Source organism: Cervus elaphus, chromosome 5 (assembly GCF_910594005.1).
Source record: "Cervus elaphus chromosome 5, mCerEla1.1, whole genome shotgun sequence".
Classification (NCBI taxonomy): Eukaryota; Metazoa; Chordata; class Mammalia; order Artiodactyla; family Cervidae; genus Cervus; species Cervus elaphus.
This window is the reverse complement of record NC_057819.1, coordinates 83,068,517-83,087,802: the sequence shown is the minus strand read 5'-3', so window position 1 is coordinate 83,087,802 and position 19,286 is coordinate 83,068,517. Positions and strand designations below refer to the sequence as shown.

General features: G+C 36.7%; 1 protein-coding gene across 2 annotated transcripts in view; it reads left to right on the top strand.

Annotated features, from left to right (window-relative positions):
• Positions 1–18,109, top strand: part of SKA2 (spindle and kinetochore associated complex subunit 2) — a 33,574-nt gene extending 15,465 nt beyond the window's left edge. For both annotated transcript variants that reach the window (XM_043902828.1, XM_043902829.1), the window contains exons 2-4: positions 3,308–3,394; positions 10,781–10,957; positions 15,797–18,109. In XM_043902828.1, coding sequence (XP_043758763.1) covers positions 3,308–3,394; positions 10,781–10,957; positions 15,797–15,865 — 333 coding nt within the window. In that variant the 3' untranslated portion in view covers positions 15,866–18,109. The remainder of the gene's footprint in view (positions 1–3,307; positions 3,395–10,780; positions 10,958–15,796) is intronic.
• The last annotated feature ends 1,177 nt before the right edge of the window (positions 18,110–19,286 follow it).

Sequence of the window (19,286 nt, the reverse complement as noted above, 5' to 3'; positions counted from 1 at the left end):
GGGAAGATCCCCTGGAGAAGGGAAGGGCTACCCACTCCAGTATTCTGGCCTAGAGAATTCCATGGATTATACAGAGTCGGACACGACTGAGCAAGTTTCACTTCACAAGCCATAGTCCACTGACTTGCTAATAAGTAAATACTTCTCCTAGGTATTACCACAAAATATTCCTTCAGCTCTTCAAGGAGGGTAACATTCTACTCTCAAACCGTTGTTTTTCCTATATTTTAGAAAGAGGTTTTGGACTTAGCTGGCAGTCCAGTGGTGAAGGTCTACGCTTCCACTGCAGGGGGCACTGGTTCTACCCCTGGTAGACCCCACATCCACATGCCATAAGTCGCGACCAAAAACCAAAACAAAAGTTTTTAAATTGTGGTTAAATACATATAACATAAAATTTACCATTTTAACCACTTAAAATGTGGACTCAAAATAGAACTCAGCAGCCTTATGTACATTCTCATTGTTGTGCAACCATCGCCATCATCCACCTCCAGAGCTTCATCAATGCTAAACAAACTCTGCATATGTAAACAATGACCCCCATTCCCTGCACCCCCTGACTTAAAAAAATCTGTTTAAAATTCTGTTTGTTCTCTGAAATATTTTCCAAATAGAAGTATGGGCATGTTACTTAAAGGGGAAATGGAAAAATTTTTTAAAGACTTTTTGGAAGCAGTGATGTACATACAAATGCAGCAGTTGTGTGAAAGTGGGAAGTCCTGAATTTGAGCATTTGCCAATTTTCCTGTCGTGTATTTTTCCACCCTATTTGATTTCAGATTACCAGCATGATGTCACAGAAAATGAGCTGGAAAGACTTGCAGTAGTAGCATGTGATATATTCCTACTCTATAGATATGATAGGCCTCAAGAGCATAGATGAGTAAAATATAGTAAAACTAGGCAATTGTGGGGTTTGTGTATATATTTGTTTTCAATAATTTAATTGTGCATTTAATAATTTAATTTTTAGTGATGCTCCTGTTTAACAATTGGCTTACAAGAATTTATAAAAATTTAGCTGGCTCCATCATGCCATTGATTGGAAGCATACTCTTTTGTATCTTATTAAAATATAAATTACTTAAAAGAAGGAACACTTCTTTTATGTACTGTTTGGTGGTTTTTAGTAACTTGTGGACCCCCAGGCATTATATGAAGCTATAGCTGAAACCACTCTCTTGAGGAGAAGACTTTGTAAAATGGACTATGGGATTATGCCAGTTAAAAGTAAGCAGAGCTAAACTGTCAAGTTGAAAAAATATAGGTTTAAGAATACCAGGTTAAGGGCTTCTAGAATAGAGATTCTATTTTAAGGTAGCCCTGGAGTGACAAATCCCATAATCTTAAGAATTTTGTAGTAACTATTAGGTTAGTTTAAAATACTAGTTTTAAAAACTTTTATTTAAAGTTATGCTTTAGAATGTTGTATAAGACCTCAAATTATACATAAAGCTACAGAATTGTGGTCTGTTCTAGTAATTAAATCAGGTCTTCAGTGCTTAGAGCCTTTGCTTAATTGATTTGTCCTCCCATTCTCTGCCCCTACTCTCCATCCACATGTAAAGGAAAAGTTAATTCTTGAGCATATTTTAACATGGGAAATTATACCAACAGGATTTTATTTACATATATACATAATTAATACATATATAGTAATTATTAGTATGCTTGGACCCACGTGTGGACCCACATGCTTAGTGACTTAGTGAAGTCACTCAGTCGTGTCCGACTCTTTGGGACCCCATGGACTGTAGCCTACCAAGCTCCTTTGTCCATGGAATTTTCCAGGCAAGAGTACTGGAGTGGGTTGCCATTTCCTTCTCCAGGGGATCTTCCCGACCCAGGGATCGAGCCCCGGTCTCCCGCATTGCGGGCAGATGCTTTACCATCTTAGCCACCAGGGAAGCCCATTAGTATGCTTAAAGAAGTCTTAATTATTGATAGATTTAATCATGGCAGCTAATGTAACAAGCATATGAGACAAATGAAATGCCTCCATTTTTGGAAAACATTTTAAATACTTTTTAGACAAAGAACTAATACATTTGTTTTTCTGACTCAGCAACTCCTTGATGTTAGAGATGCAAATCAGACACTGATTCTTGGGAAATTTTTTAAAATGAAAACTGACTTTTTTTTTCTTCTATTTCTACTCCAAAAGTTTTTAGTTATAAAAATAGAATGTTATTAATTGAAAAGTTTTCTGACCAAATTTAGGCCAATGATGAGAAATTATTAGTGATGGAAGATTTAGTTTCTCTCTTTCTGAACTTTGTTCAATAATGACAGCTTCTGACTTTCGAAGCATTTTAACTTCTGAGAACCTTTTTTTCTTATTCTACATTCCAAAGTAGAATGCTTGGTTTACTTTTTGTATAATAAAAATATCTGTATAGCACTTCTTATTAGATCTGAGAACTACTTTTTGTTGATTTTACCCTTCCCATTAAGGCTTCACATTTTCAAGAAGCAATCTTGAAGTTTTCAAGAAGCAAGCTCTTTAGTCCAGAGCTTAAGTTGACAGAAAGGTCTGAACTGTCTCCCCAAAGCAGCCTCCTCAGATGTGGGCTAGGAATGGGAGACCTTCCCTGAGGAAATCACGTTTTACCTTTCACAGTAAACTCAAAGGACCATGGTTGTTTCCCTGATAAATTCAAGGCAGTACGTGCTTTAAGATCTTGTAAAAGATGTAGAATTCCCCCAAATTAACAATAATTTGTAGATTATGTCACATTCAGAGATAAACCACTTTTAACAATGATGTATATGCTTCCCAACTTTTCCGTATGAACACACATGTATTTTACAGCCAATGGCAGTTTTCCCTCTTTTTCTCCCTTAAAAGTTTACTGCAGATCGAGGTTCCACGCTAGTACCCAGGTTAAATAAATTGTGGTTATTTGGCCTGCTGTGCCATTATTATAGAGTATGTAGCTTTTCTTGTATAATTTATGGCTCTTTAAGCCTTCTAGTTTTGGCCTGTGTGACACATATTTATAGTTCTTTGGTTAATGGGGTTGTAGATTGTGTTAACAACCGGAGTATCCCTAAAAATAAATTTGTTCTGTGCTTTAACTTGAAACCACATATCCTTCCAGAGGTAGAAGAACTGCCTAATTGATGAGTGTGGTGGTAACCTTAGGTAATTCCTGAAGCCATTGTTAGTTTTTACTATTTCCCTATTTTCAAAATTAGTATATATAATATTAAAAATATAAAGAGAAAAGAAAGAATAGCTATAGTATCATGTTTTGTGAAATGTCTTGTGGTTTGTGAACTAATGATCTGTGCTGATCTTTAGTTCCAGAAAGCTGACTCTGATCTGGACTACATTCAGTACAGGCTGGAATATGAAATCAAGACTAATTATCCTGATTCAGCAGGCAAGGTAATCTGCAAAAGAAATATATTTTTAACAGAATATTTTATTAAAAGATTTTCTGATGTATTTCTAATAGTAGAGTATAACAGTTACATTATTAAGGATTACATTCATAGAATCCTTTGGTGTTGGAAGTTTGGTCACAGAATACTGGAGAGATTATACCCATAGTAAAGGAAATTTGTGGCTCCTCTTTTTTTTTTTAACCTGTTAACAGGAATTGTTGAGTCTAGATGTGTAAACAACTGTGGAAGCCTCTGAAATTGTGAAAGAATATAGATACCTTTAGGGCAATGGTTAAATAAGAGGGGAGAAATCCTAGCAGTCATGATATTCTCTGAGGAAGATGATGATACACTATTAAATTTGTTACATGGACTGTGACTTTTATATAAAATTATGTACATAGTTATTCTAAATTTAGATTGATTAGAAATCCTGTTTATAAGTCATAAAGTTATAACAACATGTACACATGCCTATAGCGATAAAGCAATTTTTAAGCCTTGTCTGTTAACGTTAATTTAGCATGTAAAACATTAATTTATTACTTTATGGTACTCGTTTTTTCTCCTATAGCACATGCTAGCAGATAAGAAAGATCTAGTGTTTCTTAAAAAAATTATACAATTAAAATTTCCGGGGAATTGTGTAAAAGTTCAAATTAAAATAAGATTTTATATAAAATTGGGAAAGCACTGTGAATGTTCAATTTTTACTGCTTACATGAAATAATGGAACGCCAGGATTCTATAGGAGTATAGTTTTAACTATTCTGCCTCCTTAACTGACTTGACTTTGTCCTTTCCTCTTTTCTCTCTTACTGAAGAAAACCAACCCATTCTTGTCAAGTGGTACCCCAATTAATTGGCCAAAGCACTCATCTGAGTCAGTATATTTCAAGTACTATCTGGAAGACATTTCGTGTGGGGCTTCCACTTTTCTCCCACCTTCTATCTCTCATTTTTATCACATTTCCAGTTGTTTTATTCTAATACAACTTTTTTTTTTTTAAAACAGCTTTATTGAGCTATAATTCACATACCACAGAATTCACTCTTTTAAAGTAGATAATTTAGTGGTTTTTAGTATGCTTAGTTTATTGTAATTTTTAGCAGTTTAGTATATTGTATGGCCATCATCACAGTAAATATTTGAGTATTTTCATAACCTCAAAAAGAAACCCATGCCCATTAGCTGTTTCTCCCCATTAACAACCACTTCCCCCTCCCCTGGCCAGCTTCCAGCAACTACTAATTTACTTCCTGTCTCTATACTCTACAGGTTTGCTCTCTGAACATTTCATATAAATGGAATCACACAATATGTGGCCTTTTATATCTGGTTTAGCATTTTTTTTAAAAATTGAAACATAGTTGATTTACAGTTTTTCAGGTGGAGAGCAAAGTGATTCAGTTATACATGCACACATATATATACACACAAAAATATGTGTCTGTGTGTATATATATTTTTCAAATTCTTTTCCATTATAGGTTATTACAAGATATCGAGTATAGTTCCCTGTGCTATACAGTTGATCCTGTTGTTTATCTATTTTTTTTTTTTTCTGTTGTTTATCTATTTTATACATAATAGTCAGTCAGTGAGTTCAGTCGCCCAGTTGTGTCCGACTCTTTGCGACCCCACGGACTGCAGCATGCCAGGCTTCCCTGTCCATCATCAGCTCCTGGAGCTAACTCAAACTCATGTCCATAGAGTCAGTGATGCCATCCAACCATCTCATCTTCTGTCATCTCCTTTTCTTCCTCCTGCCTTCTATCTTTTCCAGCATCAGGGTCTTATCCAGTGAGTCAGTTCTTCGCATCAGGTGGCCAGAGTACTGGAGTTTCAGCTTCAGCATCAGTCAATCCTTTCAGTGAATATTCAGGACTGATTTCCTTAAGGATTGACTGGTTTGCTCTTGCAGTCCAAGGGACTCTCAAGAGTCTTCTCCAACACCACAGTTCAATAGCATCAATTCTTTGGCGTTCAGCTTTCTTTATAGTCCAACTCTCATGTCCATACAGCAAAGTGATGTCTCTGCTTTTTAATATGCTGTCTAGGTTGGTCATCGCTTTTTTTCCAAGGAGCAAGCGTCTTTTAATTTTGTGGCTGCAGTCACCATCTGCAGTGATTTTGGAGCCCAAGAAAATAAAGTCTTTCACTGTTTCCATTGTTTCCCCATCTATTTGCCATGAAGTGATGGGACCGGATGCCATGATCTTAGTTTTTTGAATGTTGAATTTTACGCCAACTTTTTCACTCTCCTCTTTCACTTTCATCAAGAGGCGCTTTAGTTCTTCACTTTCTGCCATAAGGGTGGTATCATCTGCATATCTGAGGTTATTAATATTTCTGCCTGCAATCTTGATTCCAGCTTGTGCTTCATCCAGCCCAGCATTTCTCATGATGTACCCTGCATATAAGTTAAATAAGCAGGGTGACAATATACAGCCTTGAAGTACTCCTTTCCTGATTTGGAACCTGTCTGTTCCATGTCTGGTTTTAACTTTGCTTCTTGACCTGCATACAAATTTCTCACGAGGCAGGTAAGGTGGACTGGTATTCCCATCTCTGTAAGAATTTTGCACAGTTTGTTGTGATCCACACAGCCAAAGGCTTTGGCATGGTCAATAAAGCAGAAGTAGATGTTTTTCTGGAACTCTTGCTTTTTTGATGATCCAACGGATGTTGGCAATTCGATCTCTGATTCCTCTGCCTTTTCTAAATCCAGCTTGAACATCTGGAAGTTCATGGTTCACGTACTGTAGAATACATAATACATACATAATAGTATGTATCTGTTAATCCCAAATTCCCGGTTTATTCTTCTCTCATCCCATTTCGCCTTTGGTAAGCATAAATTGCTTGTCCACATCTGTGAGTCTGTTTCTGTTTTGTAAATAACTTATTTTGTATTGTTTTTCTTTAAGATTCCACATGTAAGTGATATTGTATGATATTTGTGTTTCTCTTTCTGAGTTCACTTAGTGTGAAAATCTATAGATCCATCCATGTTGCTGCAGATGGCATTATTTCATTCTTTTTTATAGATGAATAGTAGTCCATTGTATACATATATCACATCTTTATCCATTCATCTGTGGATGGACATTTAGGTTGCTTTTATGTCTTGGCTATTGTAAATAATCAGTGAATATTGGGGTGCATTTATCTTTTCAAATTGGAGTTTTCTCCAGATATACGCCCAGGAGTAGGATTGCTGGATTATATAGTAACTCTATTTTTAGTTCTTTGAGGAACTTCCATACTGTTCTCCATAGTGGCTACACCAATTTACATTCCTACCAACAGTGTAGGAGGGTCTTTTCTCTCCACATCCTCTCCAGCATTTATTTATGGATTTTTAATGATGGCCATTCTGAACAGTGTGAGGTGATACCTCCTTGTAGTTTTGATTTACATTTCTCTAATAATTAGTGATATGGAGCATCTTTTCATGTGCCTCTTGGCCATTTGTATGTCTTCTTTGCAGAAATGTCTATGTCTTCTGCCTATTTTTTTGACTGGGTTTTTGTTTGATATTGAGTTGTATGAGTTGTTTATGTATTTTGGCAATAATTAAGCCCTTGTTGGTCTCATTGTTTGCAAATATTTTCTCCCATCCTATAGATTGTCTTTTTGTTTTGTTTATGATTTCCTTTGCTGTACAAAAGCTAATAAGTTTGAGTAAGTACCATTTGTTTATTTCTGCTTTTATTTCCACTGCCTTGGGAGACTGACCTAAGGAAACAGTGGTGCGATTTATGTCAGAGAATGATTTGCCTCCATTCTCTTCTAGGAGTTTTATGGTGTCGTGTCTTATGTTTAAGTCTTTAAGCCATTTTGAGTTTATTTTTGTGTATGGTGTGAGGGAGTGTTTTACGTTCATTGATTTACACGCAGCTGTCCAGCTTTCCCAACACCACTTGCTGAAGAGACTATCTTTTCTCCATTTTTATACCACATCTTCTTTATCGATGCATCTACCTATGGATGTTTAAGTTGCTGCCATGTCTTGACTGTTGTAAACAGTGCTGCTATGAATATTGGGGTGCATGTATCTTTTCAAATTAGAGTTTTCATCTTTTATGGATATCACTTAGCATGTTTTAAAGGTTCATCCTGGTTGTAGCATGAATCAGTACTTCATTCCTTTTTACTGCTGAATAATATTTCATTGTATGGCCATACCACATTTTCTTATGTATTTGATCAGTTAATAGTCAGTTTGGTTGTTTCCTTTGGCTCTTAGGATCATATTCCTATAAACATTCCTTACAAGGTTTTGTATGGATGTTTGCTTTCATTTCCCTTGGGTATATACCTAAGAGTGGAATTCCTGGGCACATGGTAACCCTATGTTTAATATTTTGAGGAACTACTACATTGTCTTCCAAAGCACTTGTACTATTATACATTCTCAGTTTTTTGGGTTTTTTAAAAAAAGTTGTAAAATACGTAAGATAAAATTTTAAAATATGTAAGATAAAATTATAAAATATATAAGATAAAATTCATCATTTTTTCCATTTTAAAGTGTGCAGTTCCATGGTTTTAGTACATTTACATCTTGTGCAGCATTCACCACCATCCATCTCCAGAACTTGATTTCACCTTTCCAAATAGAAACTGCATCCATTAAATAATAACTCCCCATTCCACCCTCTTCCCAACCCCTGGCAACCACCATTCTACCTTCTGTCTCTGTGAACTTTACTACTCTAGTTACCTCATATACACAATTTTCCAGACTACACATTTGGTGTCATCTTATTTCTTTGCCCCTATCAAACGTACTACTAAGTTTTCTTAACTTTTCTTCAATAGTATCTCTTTTCTGTCCTTTTCCTACTTCTACTGCTCATGCTGTAGGTCTTGATCACTATTTGTAGAATTAACAGTCTTTAAATTAGGTTTTTTTTTCTGATTCATTCGTGTTAGAATTATCTTTATCATTTCCATCTTCAAAAGCTTAGCAAAAAATCTCCAAGGAAGAAAGGAGTAGAGGGCCATGAACTGAGCCTCTGCCTGTAGCCATGAGGTAGGGTCCACAAAGGAAATATTTGAAGAGTGAGACGATAATCAAGATGGCATGCTGCTGCTGCTAAGTCGCTTCAGTCGTGTCTGACTCTGTGTGACCCCATAGACGGCAGCCCACCAGGCTCCCCCGTCCCTGGGATTCTCCAGGCAAGAACACTGGAGTGGGTTGCTATTCCCTTCTCCAATGCATGAAAGTGAAAAGTGAAAGTGAAGTCACTCAGTCGTGTCCGACGCTTTGCGACCCCACGCACTGCAGCCTACCAGGCTCCTCCATCCATGGGATTTTCCAGGCAAGAGTACTGGAGTGGGTTGTCATTGCCTTCAATCAAGATAGTATAGTTCTGTGGAAATCAAGAGTTCATTTTAAGAAGATTAGAATAGGAAGGAAATAAGGAGAGGCAAAAAGAGGGATATCAAAATTATAAGGCAAGTCTGACTTTTTGATTGTTATAGGGTGTGGAAAGAAGGTAACCCTCCTAACTATTGGTGAGAATGTGAATTGGTACAGTCACTATGGAGAACAGTATGGAGGTTCCTTAATAAACTAAGACTAGATCTCCCATATGACCCTGCAATCCCACTGCTGGGTGTTATGTCCAGAGAAAAACATAATCCAAAAGGATACATGTACCCCAGGGTTCATTGCAGCATTGTTTACAATAGTCAAGACAGAAGCAACCAAAATGCCCATGGACAGAGGAATGGATAAAGAAGATATGGTACATACATACAATAGAATATTACTCGGCTATCAAAAAGAATGAAATAATGCTATTTGCAGCAACATGGATGGACATAGAGATTGTCGTGTTGAGGGAAGTAAGTCAGACAGAGAAGAAATATCCGATGACATCCCTTATATATGGAATCTAAAAAGACATGATATAAGTGAACTTATTTACAAAACATAAACAGATACACAGACTCAGAGAACAAACTTATGGTTGCCAAGGGGAAGGACGGGCGGAAGGGATAGTCAGGGAGTTTGGAATGGACTTGTACACACTGCTATGTTTAAAATGGATAACCAACAAGGACCTACTGTATAGCACATGAAACTCTGCTCAATGTTATGTGTCAGCCTGGATGGGTGGGGGGAATTTGAGGGGAGAATGGATGCATGTGTATGTATGACTGAATTCCTTCAGTCATGTATGACTCTTCACCTGAAATTATCACAACATTGTTAATTGGCTGTACCCTAAGAGAAAATAAACTGTTTAAAAAGTTTATAGGACAAGTCTGACTTTTTGATTGTTTACAATAATTTGGCAAAGGATTGCAGTCTATGGGCTATTAAACTGAGGAAGTATATTATTATAGGACCTAGAAGGTTAGTGGCAAATGGAGTGAGAAAAATGACACTGGTTTTGAAACAAGAGTCAAGAGGAGTTATTTTCCCCTCAGTGTAGGGACAATCTATGTATATTTGAAGTCTGCATAAAGGGAGATATGAAGAGGTTATTGAAATATAGGAATTTTAAGGTTCTGGAGGATATGGGGAGGAGACAATAATAGTAGTAGTGTTAGGAGCTGAGTAAGGATCAGAGTAGATGTTTTCATTTTCAGGGGTAAAGGCAGGAATAGAAACTCCCAGGTGTTTTCTGTAAAGTAGTTGGGGTGAGATCTTGTGCCAAGAATGAGTGGATGGGAGCTGGTAGGAATGGAGAAAGTTTGGAATACCTAGAGTTGGAGAGTTTGCTAAAGAACCACGAAGGAATGAGAAGAATTATTAAGTGGCAGAAATGTCACTTTTGAACTGTCACAGTTGAAATGTCTTTCATGGAATAGTGGTTATTTACATTGAAAATAAGTTTGAAAAACTAATATAATTTATAAATACAGTTGCTTGAGTTGGCATGCATTTTGTATAGTGAGGTGTGCCTTGAATTGGTGCTCATACATACTTTAGCCCCATGACAGTGTATTGAAGAATTTTATAAGTGGTTTCAAGTTGTCTTTTCTATAAGAGCAAATCAAAATAGTTCCTTTAATCACCTTCTGAATAACATTTAGAATTGTATCTTAGAAGTACTGTGTAATTATTATGAACTGTACATCAAATATTATGTATCTAATGTAACATTATTTGCTGTTTAATATTGCTATTTTGTGTGTGTGAGAAGGGTTATTTCTGTACCTAGGCTTTAAATTCCTTGAGAATAGTATCTAGGTCTTATACTTCTCTTTCTTCCCCTCCTCCCATTCTCTGTCACATAGTTGCATAGTTTTTTATAGTGTTCTATTAAATGGATGGTAGCATGTGTTGTATGTATTTTAATTCTTAAAAGAAGCTTTATTTTTCCTTTCCAGATTTAATATATACTAATTTCTTTCCTAATGTAGAAAAATCCAGTTACACTTGTAAAGGAATTGTCAGCAATAAAGTCTCGATATCAGACTTTGCATGTTCGTTTTAAACCAATTTCTGTGGAGCAGAAAGAGACTAAGAGCCGCATTTGTGCTACTTTCAATAAGACTATGACCTTGATACAAGAACTGCAGAAGGAAACAGACCTGGAGGTAATGCTTTCTGTTGATTGGCTAGATTTGTAGAATTTTAATTCTGAATTTCTCATTGAAAGATAAATCCCCAATAACTCTCATTTTTAAATTCAGCAGTGTGAACTATTGATAAAGAATGAGATTTTCTTGATTCTCTGAAGTATAAGATCTCTTATTTCCTTTTATTTTAAAATGAGCATGTGGACTTGACACGGTTAGTGAAGGGGCATGCTTTCTTGGATTATGTAGCAACAGCAGAAGAAAAAACTTGCTAACATTTATTAAATCTACCAGTTCTGCTGCTTCCTATAAGAACTAATGAGACTGAGAAATCTAGAAAGCATCTACACCAGTGACTGTTTTTTCATTCTCCTTTTCTTCAGTTGGGATGATTAGCTTGGGTAGGCCTAACCTTCATTCCTGGTCTTTCATTCTCCAACCTCTTCTCATCTAGTATAAGAATCTTTCTAATTGTGATCCTCTGTCACTGATGTGTAGAACTCTACAGATATGTTGGAGTAGGAAAAAGAATATGAGCTGCTAACCTAGGCACTAAGATCTTGAACAGCCAATTGAAGAGATTGGCAGCATTTTCATTTACTGTTAAGCAAAGTTGGGGGCTTTTGAAAGAAAAGATAGCCTAATGCAGATGAAATCAGAGTTGAATTGAATTATCTGGACAAAAGATGTCCAATAGGTTTTAATTTCTGGTGCTTACTCCAGTCAGTTAACTGGTGGTAACTGCTTAGAATGCTGTTTAAGGAGCTGTGTCTGGGCATGGCCAAAAAGTTATCTGCTGTGTTGATAGGGGCAGTATACGTGGTATTTATTTGCCAAGTCTGAACTAATTTATGGCTTAAGATACTTGAATTATGGGCTTGTAGCAGGAGTAACTCTCAAAGATTGATTAGGTCAAGAGTTCTTTGTATTACCAATGGAAGAAAAGAGAACAGTGCCTGGTTAAAATCATAAAATGAGGTCATAAATGTATCTGTTATAGAGAAATGAATAGTGCAAGAGGGGAAGGCAGTGTAAAGGGGCACAGAGGGAATAGAGAGTAGGCATTTAAACAGTATGGGTGGTGTTTTATCACCTGCTAATTAATAAAATGCAAAAAGGAAGTATGTATGTGATAACCTTTTATAAATAAAACCAAGTCACATGTTCTTCATTGTATGTGATCAGAACTTGACAATAGAAGTCCATAAATTTGTTCCCAGGAAACAAATCTTGAAGAGAGATTAAGTGTAGTTCTGAATGTACACATCAACATGTATGTATAGAAATCCATGAATTAATTGAAGCATGGTAAATGAGGGTGACTGAACAAAGAGAAAAGTGATTTTTTGAATACTTACTAAAAATTGTTTTCATTGGTTACAATAAATAGATGGCATATTTCTGAGATTAAAAAAAGTGGTACAGAAAAGTAGTAATGATATTGATGTATATTAGTCACTCAGTCGTGTCCAACTCTTTGCAACCCCATGGATGATAGCCTGCCAGGCTCCTCTGTCCATGGAATTCTTCAGGTAAGAACTGGAGTGGGTTCCCATTTCCTTCTCCAGGGGATTTTCCCAACCCAGGAATCAAACCAGTGTCTCCTGCATTGCAGGCAGATTCTTTACCCTCTGAGCCAGGGATGTCAAATCACTTGAATATCTGTGAAGGCTTTCATTTAGTTATCTGAGTTTAGTTCAGCTCAGTCATGTCTGACTCTTTGCGACCCCATGAATGGCAGCACGCCAGGCATCCCTGTCCATCACCAACTCCCGGAGTCACCCAAACCCATGTCCATTGAGTTAGTGATGCCATCCAATCATCTCATCCTCTGTCGTCCCCTTCTCCTCCTGTCCTCAGTCTTTCTCAGCATCCCCTTCTCCTCCTGTCCTCAATCTTTTCTCCTTTTCCAGGGAGTCAGCTCTTCGCATCAGGTGGCCAAAGTATTGGAGTTTCAGCTTCAACATCAGTCCTTCTGTTATCTGAAATGAGCAATAATTATATCAAAGGTTGAAAGCTAAGGGAACTTTTTCATTTTGGATCAGATAATGACAAAAAGGAGAAATGGAGACTTCCTGGCAGTCCAGTGGTTAAGACCCTTCACTTCCAGTACAGGGGCTGGAGGTTCAGTTCTTGGTCACGGAGTTAAGATCTCACGTGCCTCTTGGCCTCTCAGCCAAAAAACCAAAACATAAAACAGAAACAATACTGTTACAAATTCAATAAAGACTTAAAAAAAATGATCCACATAAAAAAAAAAAAAGAGGAGAAATGGCTAAAGGTAAAGGAGGTCATGTTTTAGAATCAACTGTAGCCAAGCTGGGAAATGTTGGATATGGTTGGTCTTGTGCCTACTAGTTTAAAAATGAGATAGTATTAATAGTGGAAAGTTCAGAGAAAATTTTTATGATTGAAATGTGGAAGAAAAGGGAATGGCATCTATAAAGAGTTATAAACCATAATTATATGGCTCAAATAGTTCTATGAGCCCAGAGTTTAAAGAACATGTAAAGGAATTTCATGTATAAAAGAGGTATATTAGACATAGGGTCAGAACTGTGAGACTAGATAAGAAAACCAAAGGATTTTCAGCTGAGGATTCTGAAAATTCCTAGAACCGAAAAGGCTTTTACAATTATTTGGGGAACATGAAGAACAAGAAAGGGATTGTCTACTTAGAGCAAATGATCCATTGTTTATAAACAACAGAATACAAACAGAAAGTAAAACTGTTCTGTTATTATCTTGCTATGATTTTTATCAAGGTGAGTGGTTTTTCATTTGGAAGGATAGAAAATATATATTTAAATTGATAATACTCAAAAAACTTGAATTGATAATAATAAATAGGGAGATGAGAACAGAAAAGGAGGTGGATGGTAGGGAATACAGATTAATTTCCTGATCTTTTTAGTTGCCATTAAGACACTAACGTTTAAATATAGTTAGTTGTAAAGGTGACTGTCCAAAGAAAAAAGGACCAAATTTGTTCCAAATAGAAAATAGCAAAACAGTCCCCCCCACCAAACAAAAATATAGCAATAAATAGAAAGTTAAAAAGGCATTAAAGATAGAATGTATGTTATTCCATCAAAGCTCTGAAACATTTGTACTAAAGAAGAAAAATTTCTACGCATTTTAGAATAGTTAATTCCTGGAAAAACTCTTTGAAGTTTTATTAAACAGATGGTCTGAAATCTCTTGAATTTCAGAGATCACAAAGAGAAACATGGAATCATGGAGAACAAAGTCTTGCCAGAATAATATCATTTCCTGTTTTTCAGATAGAAGAGGGAAATTCTATCACTATTTGAGTTGCAGTAAATGTTTTTGTTTTATCCATGTGAACATTTTGGGCAAATGTTTGGCTTGAGGAGCCAAACCAGGTGAGGTCTCCAATAGCCACATGTGGCTATATATTAATGAATTAAAATTAAAAGTAATTAAATAAAATTAATACACTCCTTCATCAATGCAGATACAGAATATTTCCAGGATCACAGAAAGGTCTATTGGACAGTGTTGCGCTGAGATTCTGATTCTGTGGGTATGAGGTGTTCCCGATTTGACAGTCTCTCTAGAGATGACCTATATAGTTAGGCAGATTTGTAGCCATGTGAGTGATTCTTGAGGTCCTACCTCCTGTTATTTCCTCATTAACTCTTTTTTTCAGCTAGCCTACTTGTTGGCACTCTGTGAAGGCCCTTTTCAACTTCCCTTCGGCTTCTCCTCTCCCCTTTGGTTTTGCTGCTCTGACCCACTTTTGTGGATTTGGTTTGCTGGTTGTTTTCTCAGCATGTCCTCCCTTCCTGTGTAAGACATTACTGACTCTCTTGAGATGTGTGCCGTTCCTCACAGAGTCATGCCTGAGGTAAAAGTGGCGCTATCCTTAGTTTCAGGATGTGCCTGATTGGCAAGGGGAACGGATTTTCCTTTAACTAACTTTGGGTCATGAATGGGTTTGTAACCCAAATGATATGTGAGGAGGGGGAGTCTGGAAATAGGAAATTAGGAAGAGCTTCCTCACTGCTGAGAGACCCCTGGGAAGAAAAAGGTTTACTGGTTCTAAACATTGTGTGTAGCTGTGATACCTGGGGCCACTTTGCTGTCAGCCTGAGAATAAAGGATATCAGAGCTGTTAGATTGACGAAACTTGAGTCCTTACATTGTTGAGCTCTTTCATAAACCAGCTCTGTATCCTGCCCTTTCTATGTATTTATTGTGCAGTGATAATGCATTTTATTTATCCATTTTCATATGTGTCTTTGTTACTTGCAGATAAAAGCATCTTAATTATCCTTCAAAATTTAATCCAAGTCTCTACTTCTGAAGAAACTTTCAGACTATTTCTTTTCACACTTCTTTTTCAAAATACTTTTAGAATATGGTGTTCAGATGTGACTTCTTTGGTTCTGTTACAGTCCTTAAATTGTTTGATTTCTTTGTCTTGTTTCTTCAGTTTAATTGCGAGTTCCTTGGAAACTCAAATATCAAAGTAACTTGTATGTACTTAGCTAATATGTATTTTTTCCTTGCCTTTACAAATTAGTCATTACATACCTCCTGTGAACTTGTGAAAACATTTATAGGTGTTACAAAGCAAAAATTAGTTTAACACCTTTAAAGATTTTATTTAGCTTTTAAAAAATTTATCTTATTGAGGTATAGTTGATTTACAATGTGTTAATTTTTGCCGTGCAGCAAAGTGATTCAGTTATACGTCTATATATATTCTTTTTTTTCATATTCTTTTCCATGATTTACTACAGGATACTGAATATAGTTCCCTGTGTTATATGATAGGACCTTTTTCTTTTAAGCTTTTCTGAAATAAAGATTTTGTCATTTGTTTTCTAGCTGTTACCACTGACTGAAGAAGAGAAAACTGCGGCAGAGCAATTAAGAGCTCACATGTCAGACTTCTGAGGAAGAAATGGACTTGCAAAAAGGAACTCTAATGGGGAAGAAATCAATCCCAGAAATTTAGGAAAATGTCTTGTTAACATTGATGACTATTGGTCGGGAGATGACAAAGGAGATTTGGCTTGGATCACTGGATAGTGATGCCTTCCACAGGAGGGGGGATACAAGAGAAGGGCAGATATTGTATTAATAAAGTTCAGCCAAAGGGGCAGAATGGAAATAAAGAGATTTTTTAAATATATGCACACATGCTTAGTAATTTCAGGCAAGGAAGTCCCAACACCATTTCGTATCTGTTTTTGTGTAAGTGGGATAACACAGATGTCCTGACTGACCTATTGCAAAAGAATATTATGTACTATCAGTCAGTCAGATGTGAATGAACATGCTTGGGAAATTAAAGGTTAGAAAAATATTTGTACTATATTATACATATGTAAATAATTTTATTGTTGAAAATTCTGAACGCAGATGTGGGTCACATTACTGGTGAGACTGCTAACATGTGACTTGACAGTCTCCCACAATACCTAACTTAGTAGAAAGCTGGCTTTTCTGTGACAGCTTCACTTTTATTTTTGTCCTGTTCCTTCCGCCTGCCAACGTTGAGCATGAGCTCTGCTTTCTAATGCTGTTTCAGATTGCCCCTGTCATATTTCAGGAACCTGAAATATGCCTTTGTTCTCCTCTAGTCTCTATTACTGTACTTGTTCAGTTCATTCTATTGTAAATCTCTATATATGAACCTTCAAGTTGTGAACGTTCGAAGACGTAAACGTGTGTTTTCCCCTCCAGTCACATAAGTTAGCTCTGTTTGAGGAGGCACTGTTAGGTTTTGAGGCACAGGACCCGAGTGTAGGATGGTACATGAAGGTTGCAGCGGCCATTCAGAATGTAATTCAGTGCTACCGTGGCATCTATGATGAGAAAAAAAGAGCTCCCACTCAGACATTATTGGATTGTTCTTCAAGAAGGCAGACAGAATTGACCAGCAAGGAACCAGACCCTGTGCCCTCAACTGCAGGTGTGAAATCGCAGCTTGCCTTCTGTCTCCTGTTGCTGATGACCCTTCAGCTCTACCATCTCCCTCCTCCCCTCCCTCTCCAGTCAGTAACTCTTCTTGCCTGTTCACTCGATGCCAGCCCCTGTTGTCCTGTACTACTGTGCTTTTCAACATACTGTACTTTCAGATTAAAAATGTTTTATTTCTTTGTGTTTGTTTCATATGTATTATTTGTGTGAAAACTATCATAAACCTATCACAGTACAGTACTATATAGCTGACTGTTAGCTGGCCACCTAGGCTAACTTTGTTGGATTTAACAAAGAAGCTGGACTTAAGGAACGCACTCTTAGAATGGAACTTGTTCATGTGTAGCGGAACTACTGTATGTGAAAGCTAAGAAATGGAAATGAGAGGATTGTTGCAACTGCTGTTTACCAGTTTTGTGTGTATGTGTATGGGTGTGTGTGTGCACCGGTGTCCCTATTTTATTTTTTTTTAAATGGCAAGTAAATAAGTAAATGATGGTATGCACTAGGAGGTCGAGTTACCAATAAATTATCACTGTTAATGTTCTGGGAAACGCTGAAGCTATGCTAAAAAGTTGAGAGGAGAAGCAGATATTGGAGAAGCAGATACTGGAGATGTAAAGCAGGTTTTAAATTCTAGCTGTACACGCCTGAGCAAACCACTTAACCTGTGTGTGTCAGGATGACTGGAAGGACAATGAGACGGTGAAGTATTAAGGTTTGATATTTGGTAATTCAATAAATATTTCCACATATGTAATAAAAACAAGATACTGAAAGACCAGGAGAAATGAATCAAATATTAGTTTGCAGGTTATGGAATTATACTTTTATGTAAATAAGAATTTTTTCTGTTATTAACAAACTTATAATAGCTGACAAACAGGGTTGGAAGAGTAGCTTCAGTTGAAATTTCTATTCTGAATATTTGGAGAACAGAAACTACCCTAACTTTTAAATTACAAATAAGTCGCACTTTAGTAACATATACTGCTCTTCTTCAGTTCTCAGGGAAGTAATATTGAGGAAGTTCCTGTCATGATATGACTCTGGGATGTGATATTGATTGGTGGGATTGAAAAATGGTGGTATCACAAAGTGGTCTTAACAAGTTACTGGAGTTAAAGTGTTTTGCTTTCAATCAGGGAAAAAAAAATGATGTTTTTCCTCTGAGTTCCTTCACAAGTTACCTTAAAATGTTGGTTCTTTCCCTCATCGCTTTTCAAATTGTTCTCTCTGCACTTTATATATTCATTTATTTCCCAGGGTTCATTTATTGCCTCTTTGGGGAATGATTTCCAAGTATAAGTTATTCCACTAGGAGTAAAAAAGTGTTAGTTGCTCAGTCGTGTTTGACTCTTTGCAACCCCATGGACTGTAGTCAGCCAGGCTCCTCTGTCCATGGAATTCTCCAGGCAAGAATACTGGAGTGGGTAGCCATTCCCTTCTCCAGGGGATCTTCCTGACCTAAGGATCAAACCTGGGTCTCCTGCATTGCAGGCGGATTCTTTACTGTCTGAGCCACCAAGAAGTCCTAGATCCAAATTTCTAATAAAAACCTTGACCTGAATATTCAAATTGAATGTGTCCAGAATACTTAACTGATTTTATTTTGTAATAGCCACTATTCTGTTAGCTGGAATTAAGGTTTGCATCCATTTCTTTATATTCTTAGTTAATCAAATCTATAACTTTTGAAATGTTTATTGTATACAACTTTCATTTTACCTTCACTCTTCAATCTAGTTTAGGCCATTTTTATTTCTCATCTGGATGACTGTTTTCTCTTGTGTGATTATTCTCTTAGGGCTTCCTTGGTGGCTCAGACAGTAAAGTTTTCGCCCGCAGTGTGTGAGACCTGGGTTAGATCCCTGGGTTGGGAAGATCCCCTGGAGAAGGGAATGGCTACCCACTCCAGTATTCTTGCCCGGAGAATCCCCATGGACAGAGGAGCCTGGTGGGCTATAGTCCATGGGATCACAAAGAGTAGGACATGACTGAGCAACTAAGAACAGCACACACGTGACTATTAGTCTTTTTATGTCCTAAGTATTAGGTTGTATTTTAAATACAACTTTAAGAAATTAAAATATAAGTATGCCTATTCTCCCAAGCAATTCCAACTTTTTCAGATGTTTCTATAATATATATACAAATCAAAAATCATTTTTAAACAAAAACAGGCTGACAGCTTACATTGTACTGTAGCTGCACTTGTCTTTTTTTTTTTCATTTTAAATATATCTTCATGTCACACATCTGCTGTTCTTTTGAGCAGCTGTATATATGAATTTACCACAATTTTTTTTCACCAGTTGCTCACTGATAGGCATTTAAGCTGGCCCCGGTAAAGAATCCGCTTGCAGTGTAGGAGACAATGGGGACTTGGGTT